The 11,288-nt window shown below is 50.1% G+C and overlaps 3 protein-coding genes across 3 annotated transcripts in view; 2 read left to right on the plus strand and 1 right to left on the minus strand.

The window, feature by feature from the left end:
- Positions 1-4,892: 4,892 nt before the first annotated feature.
- On the minus strand, positions 4,893-5,351 carry LOC102418844 (histone H2B type 1). The gene has a single exon (XM_006106425.3). The coding sequence runs from the start codon at positions 5,326-5,328 to the stop codon at positions 4,948-4,950; it is 381 nt and encodes a 126-aa protein (XP_006106487.1). The 5' UTR covers positions 5,329-5,351; the 3' UTR covers positions 4,893-4,947.
- A 297-nt stretch (positions 5,352-5,648) lies between these two features.
- Positions 5,649-6,068, plus strand: LOC102418533 (histone H2A type 1). The gene has a single exon (XM_006106424.3). It carries the CDS (start codon positions 5,657-5,659, stop codon positions 6,047-6,049), a length of 393 nt encoding a protein of 130 aa, XP_006106486.1. The 5' UTR covers positions 5,649-5,656; the 3' UTR covers positions 6,050-6,068.
- A 731-nt stretch (positions 6,069-6,799) lies between these two features.
- LOC102420416 overlaps positions 6,800-11,288 on the plus strand; it is a 6,959-nt gene continuing 2,470 nt past the window's right edge. The window contains exon 1 of the mRNA XM_014448421.2: positions 6,800-7,217. Coding sequence (XP_014303907.1) covers positions 6,810-7,217 — 408 coding nt within the window. The 5' untranslated portion in view covers positions 6,800-6,809. The remainder of the gene's footprint in view (positions 7,218-11,288) is intronic.

Below are 11,288 nucleotides of genomic sequence, written 5' to 3' on the forward strand. Positions count from 1 at the left end.
CCTCCTCCCTCCTCCCTCCTGCCCCTCTCTCCTCCCCTTCCCTTCCCGCCTCCCTGCTGCCCCTCCCTCCTCCCCCCTCCGTCCCTCCCTCCTCCCTCCTCCCAGCTCCCGACGTGACGGGCCTGAGCGCTCGAACTCCAAGGGCTTCTTCTCTGGTTTCGGGGCGAAGTGCCCATTTTCAGCAACTTCTCTTTCCTCCACCGAGGGCTTGTTTCAGGCCCCCCCCCCCCCCCATTTCCTTAAAAGCGAGCTTCATCTTTTGCTGTTACCCGCTCAGTTCAAGCTTTCATCAGCCAACTTTCGTTTTACGCTCGGGTTTGATTGTCAGGCGCTGAGTTTTCGGGGATGTTAGGGGCCCGCCCGCCGCTGCCATCGGAGCCTGTGGGCCGCGGGGGCGGGACCGGGAGGGGCTCAGGGCACCTCATGGTGACCTGCCGTCCTGGGCGTCACGGACACTGGCTTTTTATTATATATAGATGTATTTATTACAGAATTTCAAAATAATGTGATTATCTTTCAGATTAATTCAGGTGCTCCATCCATCATATTACAAGTCCTCCCTATCACTTTGAGATCAGGAAAATCAATGTAATCATTTTAAATCCCATCTATTTTAAAGATATGGACTCCAGTACTTAAATAGGAAAAATATCAGATGTTATTGGAGCTAAGGCAACGGTTTGAGGAGATAAACTTATATGAGGATGTTAATTTAACAAACAAAAAAACTGAGCATATAGCATGAACCAGACACGGAATTATATATACTCTGGGGATTATAGCAGTGACTGACAGTGAGCGAAATATTTCTGTAGACATGGAGCTTATACTTTATTGGGGGAACAACAAAACAAGAAAAACTGTCAGATGTGCTCGGGGCTATGAAGTCCTGAAACACGGATAGGTGATCTTTCTACTTTATTTGATTGATTTATTTAATTACTTTTTCTGGATAGGTGATATTTTAAATGGTATGGCCATGGAAGGCTTTGCGGATAAGGCGATGAGTGGGGAAGAAAATTGAGAAAGTGCCAAGTAGAAGGGAGACCAGGAAGGAGAGCCGGGAGGTGGCAAGGAGTTGCTGTGGCTGCACCCAGGGAGCAAAGGGAAGGTCCGGAGTCGAGCTGTTCCCTCGGGTCCTGCAGACCAACGTCTAACTGAACACAGGGCTCACTGTTTGGAGTAACAGAACCAAAGAAACACAAGTCTTGTTGAAAGAAAACCGTTTTATTATTTATTTATTTTAAAAATATACTTTATTGATTTTTTACAGAGAGGAAGGGAGAGGGATAGAGAGTTAGAAACATGGATGAGAGAGAAACATCAATCAGCTGCCTCCTGCACACTCCCTGCTGGGGATGGGCCCGCAACCAAGGTACATGCCCTTGACCGAATAGAACCTGGGACCCTTGAGTCCGCAGGCCGACGCTCTATCCACTGAGCCAAACCGGTCAGGGCCCATTTTATTTTTTACTCCTGACAAGTGCAGGGGGGCAGGGCAATCATTTCCAAAGCTGTGCCTTCCAGAGGGAGGCTTAGCCCTGGCTTATTACACTATTTTGTCAATTACATGTTGGTTTCTAATTCAGGTTAACGACATGTTCATTTCTTCCTTGTGGTGGGCTAACCTCATCCACACCCTGGGACCTTTTCACATTTAGCAAGAATGACACGTAAGAACTGCTCAGACCTGAGACCCTTGTTCTATCTAACAGTTTCTCCCTGAGGAATTTGCAGAACACGCAGAACTATGATCCTGGTTGACAGATGTGGGGAAATACCCTCGGCAAGGAGGAGGCAATAAAATTGGAATTTCGCTCCAGGAAGGAGTGGATGTTAGAGCCTGGGAAGATCGCTCTGGGGTCCCCCAGATGCACCCACACACCTCCCATGTTTTACATGCAACTCCAGGGGGTTCCCAGGCATGGAACCCATGTGTGGGACTCCGCTTCAGAGCCCCGTGTCCCAAGCTGGCTTTCTTTTCCCGTGGCTTCCCCAGCTTCTGATTTGAGAAGATGGACCTCGAGAACACAGATCTCTGTCTAATTCTGTTATGGAAAGATTGACAACCTGGTGGCCAAAGCATCTAATCCAGGAGGCACCTGGTCCTTACAGCACCCAGCCCCTGTCACCTGTTCTCTGGGCCCGGGTGTCCCCAGGCACCCGCTCTCTGCGACCCCCCCCCCCCAGCCCACATGACTTGTAGCCTGTAATGAGTATCCCATGCCCACGTCCGCATGCCTGTAATGCCTACTCCCCCACCTAATCTTTGCCCTTCTACCCAATAAAAACAGCTGGCTTATGGTGGGGGGCAGAGCAGATTTTTGTGGGTGACCTGCTGCTCTCCCTGCTGCCGGCAGGACTGGAATAAATGCTCAGATAGCATCCGACCCTCTTTCTGCTGAAGTGGCTGAAGTGGTGACAGGCAGCCCGGACCCCTTGGTTGTCCGGTTACAGAAGGGTTCGAGCTGTTCACACTGCCAGACAAGGAACCTAATTGATGTCAAATGTTAGCAGGGTTTTTGGCCTCCTGCCCCGTTCTAGGCCTCGGGACTCTGAGATCCAGCGGGACCACAGGCTGTAGCCACAGCCAATATCTGGGAGGACTCCGTCCTAACACACTGCCCCAAGAGCTTCACTGGAGATCGTTTATTGATCACCCCAGCAATGCCACGTGGAAGTTACTCATTTTATTCCCATTTTAGACGTAAGGTGATGCTCACAGAGGGTTTAAGTAATTGGCTGAAACTCAGCATCCAAACAGGCAGATGGGGCTGTGTCCTGCCTGGGGCATTTCCCCTTAGCCCATGCTTTTTCTTGTTGAATACTTCTGTTTTTTACTACTAGTGGCCCAGTGCATGAAATTCGTGCACATTAAAAGGGAATTAATTAGAGGAAATATTTTAATATTGCTATTTGCCCTTTCTCTATACTAGAAGTGTCATAGATGAAAGAAAATTAGTAAAATGTATATGAAAATCTTTCCTCCTGTCAGAGTCTGGGGCACTACGAGACTCAGAGTCAAATCCCCGCCCACCCGCGTGCACCTTGAAATCATGTGAAACCCAGACCTGGCCAGCCCCACTCCCATTGGGCGAGATCCAGGCCTGCCGGCCTACCCCCGTCAAGCCCCGCTATGTGGGGGGTGCAGCCTCAGGTCTCCCGGCCCAGTGCTGGGAGAGGGTGCAGCCTTAGGTCCCCAGCACACCCTCAGGTCCCCTGGCCTGGTGGGGGGGTGCGGCTTGAGGTCCCCATCAATCCCTGCTGGGCTGGGAGTGCAGCCTCTGGTCTCCCACCCTGGCCCCAGCGCCACGGAGCCTCAGGCCCCTGCTGATCGCTTGTTTCAGCTCCTTATGGAAACCCCGCTTCCGCTGTGGGTGCAGCCATCTTGTGATGGCATGAGGGTCAATTTGCATATTACCACTTTATTATATAGGGTTTTTGAAAAAGATTAAAAGCTATCCTGGCTTTCTTTATTTTAGACTAAAGAAAGGGATGAGGTCGCTCGCAACAGGCAAGTGTTCTGTGAGCACACGGTGTTTATCCTGGAAAGAGGCAAACAATCAACATGTTGCTTGGCAACAAGCACGTTTCCAAGCCTCCAGCTGAAAAGCAAACGCATTTCACAATGTGCACATGTTCTCTTACCTTGAATAAAGCAAGGACTCAGCTCTTTGTTTTTTTTTATGAACACACTGTTCTTTAAAAATGTATTTTAAACGTGCTTTGGAGAGGAAGAAATAAATGCCTTCATATTATGTGGGCCCCAGGGAGTTTTCTTCACAAAGTCCTTTACAAAACCGAGTCATTACTGCATGTTCATAGGGATGTTATGGAGTCATTTGCAGAAAAAAGACATGAAACTCCATGTTGCTCATAAGTAGAAAATGAGCTCTTTACGCTCAGATTTACTCTGCCAATGGCCACGATTCCCCCTTCACACCGCAGTTCTGAGGTTCGATTGGCTGCCAGGCGATCCTTACATTCCCTTGATGTCTATCTTAAACTTTAGCTGGCAAGGATTTTGCTGGGCCTCAGAGAACACGTGTGTCTCCTGGCCACGTCTACTTTCCTCTTATTCTAACCATCTACTTGCCTTTGACGGTTTCCCCATTCCTATGACCAGCCTCTTCCTTGAGAAAAAGCCTGACAAACACTGTGGAAAGTCCTGACAACTCGACCGATGAGCAAGGGCCTAGTACTCAACCTGAACTCTCGGTCCTTCGCCTGTAAATTGGAGATTCCTTCAGTGGCGATTGTAGGATAAAATCAGCGACATGCTGGAGCACACCAATGTTAAATCCTGTGAAATCTTAGAATAAAGTCCTAGGAGATGAAAAGCTAACGAACAAAGAAAAAGCTCTGGACAAGGGTAGGGGAACTGGGAGCCCTTGGGGCTTGAATGAAACGGACCCTGGAGGCACAATCAAGTCTCCTCCCTGCTGAGGAATGCCAGGTAGTTGAAAAATTTACACAACAATGGATACTTCCTCCCCGCCCTCAGCAACTCCTGCAGTTCTCTGTACGCTTGGATATCAGCTGAATTAAAACTCCAAACGATGGTCAGACAACTGTGGACCTTGCCAAGACGTACTATTTAGCTGCTCAAAACAATCCAGGGGTTCTTTCTGTGAAAAAAAAAAAAAAAAAACCGTGGAAACGTTAGTGGGTTTGGATGAAAAAATTAAACTAAGGACAGGCAAGTTACTGCCTTAACCAGGCGATGCAAGATCAAGAGAGCAAATCAGACAAGGCCACCTTCCTTTGCTAACTACCCCAGCAGCAAATATCCCAGTTGCATAGGTAACTTTTACTAAGGAGGCGGGGGAGAAGCAGGCTTCTTGCCTGAAACATTTGCACCACTTTTAGAGCTACAGATCTTTGAGACATTGTGGGTGGCTCTGAAAAGAGCCTTTTGGTTAGGAATTGGGCCGCTTGCTCGCGCGTCTACTTGGAGCTGGTGTACTTGGTGACGGCCTTGGTGCCCTCGGACACGGCGTGCTTGGCCAGCTCGCCGGGCAGCAGCAGGCGCACGGCCGTCTGGATCTCCCGGGACGTGATGGTCGAGCGCTTGTTGTAATGCGCCAGGCGCGACGCCTCGCCCGCGATGCGCTCGAAGATGTCGTTGACGAAGGAGTTCATGATGCCCATGGCCTTGGACGAGATGCCGGTGTCGGGGTGCACCTGCTTGAGCACCTTGTACACGTACACCGAGTAGCTCTCCTTGCGGCTGCGCTTGCGCTTCTTGCCGTCCTTCTTCTGCGCCTTGGTCACCGCCTTCTTGGAGCCCTTCTTCGGGGCGGGCGCGGACTTGGCGGGCTCGGGCATGGTCAGAAAAACTCCTGAAGCACTTAGGGGAGAAGTAGAGAAACAGTAAGACGAGGTCTACAGCGTCTTCTTTTATAGAGAATTTATGCAAATGAGGTCCTCAAGCATCTCCAGATCTGATTTGATGATGTGTCAGTGACGAGCTCATGTAAATTCACTTGCATCACATCATCTTTCTCATTGGTCGGCGGAATGCCAAATGTGCATTTTGATTGGTTAAGATGAAACCGCAGTCTTAACCCATGACACATATGTTTCGCGCCCAAAAACGTTTATAAAAGGGCCGCCCCCATCCTCTCATACTTCCTGGGGAGTTTGTAAGTGCATCATGTCTGGACGCGGCAAGCAGGGCGGCAAGGCGCGCGCCAAGGCCAAGACGCGGTCCTCGCGGGCCGGGCTGCAGTTCCCCGTGGGCCGCGTGCACCGGCTGCTCCGCAAGGGCAACTACGCCGAGCGCGTCGGGGCGGGCGCGCCCGTGTACCTGGCGGCCGTGCTGGAGTACCTGACGGCCGAGATCCTGGAGCTGGCGGGCAACGCGGCCCGCGACAACAAGAAGACGCGCATCATCCCGCGCCACCTGCAGCTGGCCATCCGCAACGACGAGGAGCTCAACAAGCTGCTGGGCAAGGTGACCATCGCGCAGGGCGGCGTGCTGCCCAACATCCAGGCCGTGCTGCTGCCCAAGAAGACCGAGAGCCACCACAAGGCCAAGGGCAAGTAAATCAAGTGCCTACAACCTACTGCCTTTTTTTTTTTTTTATTTTTTTTAACCCAAAGGCTCTTTTCAGAGCCACACATTTTCTCAAAAAGAGCCAGCTTTGGTGCTGCTTCCCAATCGGGCAGGATAGCCACCTTCTCCCATAGTCACTGCAGCTCGTTCATCGGGAGTTACTGTCTTTGCTACTTGTGATTCCTGCGCTTGAATGAGGTCCTGGGAGAGGGGACTGTTATTAAGGCTTTGAATTTGGGGGGAGCCAGTGAAGGAGACATTAGGGGACAGTTTGGCTCGGTGTTGAGTAGTTTCTCTAGGGAGGAGGGAAACCAAAGGTCAAACGAGAGGTAAAGAACTTAACTTTCCAGGTCAGTAAATCTCCCTGCGGGTGGCAGTTTGGTCGTCTCTGCTCGTCTCAGGAAAGGCAATACAAGTGAGTCTGTTCTCAACGCGTGGTCCTCACACCCTTATGCCCCAAGACAGGTCCGCTGAGCCAGAATTGGCACTAAGTGGTTCCTCACTTACAATTTGAGGTACAATAAAGAACTTTAGAAAATTACTCTTTAAATCACAGACTTGCTACACAGATCAGAGAGTGGAGCAATTCATCAGCTTAATTCATTTGTTTAACTTCAGCCAATGGATTCTCTGCGCGGGACTTTTGAAAAGGCGCACAACCAATCAGCATGGTTTTGAGGGTATATAAGGGTTGCCTCCTCTTCCCATCCCTTTCTATTCAACTTAGTCGGTTTCCTTCACTGTCCTCCAAATGGCTCGGACCAAGCAGACGGCGCGCAAGTCCACGGGCGGGAAGGCGCCCCGCAAGCAGCTGGCCACCAAGGCCGCCCGCAAGAGCGCGCCGGCCACGGGCGGCGTGAAGAAGCCGCACCGCTACCGGCCCGGCACCGTGGCCCTGCGCGAGATCCGCCGCTACCAGAAGTCCACGGAGCTGCTGATCCGCAAGCTGCCCTTCCAGCGCCTGGTGCGCGAGATCGCGCAGGACTTCAAGACCGACCTGCGCTTCCAGAGCTCGGCCGTCATGGCGCTGCAGGAGGCGTGCGAGGCCTACCTGGTGGGGCTGTTCGAGGACACCAACCTGTGCGCCATCCACGCCAAGCGCGTCACCATCATGCCCAAGGACATCCAGCTGGCGCGCCGCATCCGCGGGGAGCGGGCGTGAGCTCCGTCCTGCCCACTTGCGCCGGAACCCAAAGGCTCTTTTCAGAGCCGCCTAGAGTCTCAATTAGAAGCGCTGTGGGCCAAGGGCTGGGATCTAAACTTAGTTCCCGCCAGCAGCTCACAGCTTGTTGCAAATAAGCGTGAGGTCATTATGCAGAACGCGTCTATAGGTGCAGAATCCACACCTTGCGCAGGTGAAATACTAATTAAGTGGTAATCTTAAAGGAACAGCCACACAATAGGTCCTCCCTTTCCTCCCACAAGGGTGGCCTCTCGAAGCCCCTCGGGCAATGCAGGATTGGTGGTTTCGCGCACATTAGCAATGGGGGCTCCCAGCCCGAGGCGACTGGGAAACACCGGCCTCTTCAGCCGCTAAGTAAATCGCTTTGCACTTAAAGTGGAATCCAGGCTCCAGGCCTCACCACAGAACCTGGCTTCCCCGGAACTGACTTCACCGGACTCAGGCTCTTAAGAGCTACCCATTTATTTAATTTAGTTAAAACAATTTCTATATATTTACATTTTTAATGTGTCTTGAGGTTTTTGAAGTTGATTTGGGACATTGAGGTGGTCTGTTTTCATAAGGGACTGGGTGCACTTGCTCAGCTTGCCTCCTGGGGGTGACGTGGGACTGCTGGTTTCAGAGTTTCCTGTGATGTTTCAGATGCCCCCCTAGGCCCCTCTGGGGCTGCTTTGTACCCCACAAGTGAGCAGGTCATGTGCGAAAGTTGTCCCAAGGTAGGAGCCTTGCTGGCCAGCGGGAAGAGGATGTAAAGGTGAGTTTCTGGTGTCCCCAGGGGCTTAGCAATGGGCTGAGCTGTTTCCCTGTGTTTGAAGACTGGAAGGGGCAGGAATAGTACGTGAAATTCGGAGGATATGGACACACATTGTGAAAGGTGAGGTTCTTTACCCACAAAAGGTTGGATGCGGGGCTGCATTTTCTGTTGACCCCTCCTACAGCTTTGTTCCCACGTTTGGTCATTGATCACTGGGAAACATGCTATCCGGACATCTTTGGTCTTTGCTTTTTAAAAAAATATTTTTATTGATTTCAGAGAGGAAAGGAGAGGGAGAGAGAGAGAGAAATAGAAACATCAACGATGAGAGAATCCTTGATCAGCTGCCTCCTGCATGCCCCCTATTGGGGATCAATCTCGCAACCAGAGCATGTGCCCCTGACATGAATTGAACCTGGGACCCTGCATTCCGCAGGCCAACGCTCTTTACACTCAGCAAAACCAGTTAGGGCTGATCTTTGCTTTTTTAAAAATATATATTTTTATTGATTTCAGCAAGGCAGGGAGACGGAGAGATAGAAACGTCAACGATGACAGAGAATCATTGATCGGCTGCCTCCTGCACGCCCCACCCCAGGGACCAAGCCCACAACCTGGGTATGTACCCCAACTAGGAATTGAACCGTGACCTCCTGGTTCCCAGGTGGAGGCTCTACCCCTGAGCTGCAGCGGCTGGGGTGACCTTAGCTTTTTTTTTTTTTTTTTATGTCATTCCCATGACAATGTACAGTTAGAAGTGAGGCAGCTTTGGCTTTCCTGTGAAATATTTATCCTTTATTTGTCCTTTGTCACACAGAATAATGAGGTCATTGTTTATGACAGTTGACAATACGGATTTCTAATGAGCGTATTGGTTGCAGAACGGAAGGCTCTGCCCTGAGGACTTGATAGTCTGGGGGAAAGTAGCAGGTTGGGCAACGCTTGGATCTTCTAGAAATGTGGTCTCAGACCCACCCAGGCCCCTCAATGAACACGGTCCCCAGTTCTCCTGGGGTGATTCTCATGAATGCATTTTAGGAACCTACTCTTTAAAGGGGTGGTTTTGGTCTCATCAAGAAAGTCAGTCTTCTGTGAACCCTCAGCGGGAGTAAGCATTTACAAATTGTATGTTTATTCCCGGCATAGAATTAGCTATTCTCTGAAGCACTGACCCACAACAACGTGCACCGAAGGCAGGTTGATTTTATTATAGATCTGAGGTCTCGATGCTGACTGCTCATTAGAACTTGGTATATCTTCTTAAATGAGCTGAGGAAAAAAAAAAAAGGCAGGATCGAGGCAGATAGGACTGGAGCTGCTGTATCAGATGGTTATACTTGGAAAGTATATGAAAACAGCAGCGTGTTTCAATCACTGCTGCGACCCCAAACTCAGTCTGACCTCGTCCACAGAAGGCACTGAGTCTGACCGTTCATCCTCGCGCTGACTGCACACAGCGGCGTACGCTCTCAAGCACTATTTACTGCAAAATGATCATTTAATTTTAATGAGAGCTGTATCATCTTACTTTCTCTCCCACGGAAACAATTCTGGCCAGTATTTACAATTCATTTCCGTTGTACTGGAGACGTGTCCTTCTGAAGACGTAAGAACTCCCCAATGTTCCCTCTTGCTTTTATACATGACCTGTGCCATGTCCCCTGAAATTTATTTTCCTTTCTTGTTTAGTAGTTAAACACCCCAACCTGCCTTTGCAGTGAGGTACGGCCACTATTTTTGGTCAATGGTATCTTATACCATCCTTCAGGGTTTCAAAAAAAAAAAAATGGTGGGGGTATTCCCTTCTCCTTTTTTCTTCCTTCAAGACAATCTGAACGTGAGGCTGTAGCTGGTGCCAACATCTTGGTCAGGGCCCATGAAGAATGAGAATGACAGGTGGGAAATCACCTTAATGCAATGGTGGCCTCAGAATCCACTGCCAGGCCGGCCATTTCCAAGGTGATGGAACAGAAAGGGTCACAGAGCAATAGAAGTTCCCCGAGTTCCACGACTTAATTGCATTGAATTAATCTTAAATGCACAGCCAGAAACAAGGGGGAAAGAGATTGGGCAAGTTAGCACATTTCAGACACATTGTAAACGGGCAGCCAAGTCTCACATCTTTCTCCCTCCCTCCCCCTTCCCTCTCCCTTCTCCCTCCCCGGGACCGTCTTCTCTGCTGAGACAGTGGACCTGAGAACCGGAGTTGAGGGAAGGGGCCCAGCCGATGGGAGGCTGTGCAGTTGGCCCTGCATCTCTCCCATAGAGCAAACATGTTGGACCAAATAAACTCAACCTGTTAACTACAGTCCAAACATTGAAATTTGCACTCCACACCCTTAGTTAATCCCTTCCTCTTGCTGTCTTCCTGTCATTTCTCTTCCTCCATCTCCCAGAGCTGCCTCCAGGGAACTTGGGAATGTAAGGTTAAGTCATGTCAGCTTTTGGCAACGGTACCCCCTTGTGTGATCACCTTACATGTCCAAGCGAGGTGACACGCCCGTCGAGGACACTGCTCTTTTCCTAGTATCTGTCACGTAGGCTCTCAAGAAGTGAACAGTTGTCCTGGCCGGTTTGGCTCAGTGGATAGAGCGCCGGCCTGCGGACTGAAAGGTCCCAGGTTCGATTCCGGTCAAGGGCATGTACCTGGGTTGCGGGCACATCCCCAGTGGGAGATGTGCAGGAGGCAGCTGATCGATGTTTCTCTCTTATCGATGTTTCTAACTCTCTATCCCTCTCCCTTCCTCTCTGTAAAAAATCAATAAAATATATTAAAAAAAAAGAAGTGAACAGTTTCCCAGTTTCTCCACTCAGCACCCCAATTAGGGAAGAATCTGCCCCAAGCCCACCTCGGCCCCATGATCCCACAGGAGAGCCCCCTCCTAGCCCAACATTTCGGGTATCTGTGTACTTGTTAGTGGAGGCCATGTTGAAATTCCGCAGCTGAAACACCATTGTTAATTATCAGCCTGTTAAGGGAAGACTGCAAAAGCCAAAGACATTACCAACAAACAGGCCTGTCTCAGGTCTCCTTATCTCCTTCCTCCTGTAAAACCCATTCAATCTTCCAAGTCTAAGTTGCCTATCACACGGCTAGAGGTTTGAGAAACTCTCCAATGACCTTTTTCGGTTCCATAGCCTCCGCCCAATTCCTACTATGCCAGAAACCAGCCTTAATCTCACCAGCACGAACAATAATTTACACAGAGACAGAAAGCACATATATATCCAATTTGCCCCAACATATCTACAAAGGAATTTCCTTTAGAGATGAGAACAGTGCCCCACATTAC

Source organism: Myotis lucifugus, unplaced genomic scaffold (genome assembly GCF_000147115.1).
Source record: "Myotis lucifugus unplaced genomic scaffold, Myoluc2.0 scaffold_824, whole genome shotgun sequence".
Lineage (NCBI taxonomy): Eukaryota > Metazoa > Chordata > Mammalia > Chiroptera > Vespertilionidae > Myotis > Myotis lucifugus.

Coding starts and splice junctions, on each gene's coding strand:
- LOC102418844 (XM_006106425.3), bottom strand. CDS start 5,328: ATGCCCGAGCCCGCCAAGTCCGCGCCCGCCCCGAAGAAGGGCTCCAAG.
- LOC102418533 (XM_006106424.3), top strand. CDS start 5,657: ATGTCTGGACGCGGCAAGCAGGGCGGCAAGGCGCGCGCCAAGGCCAAG.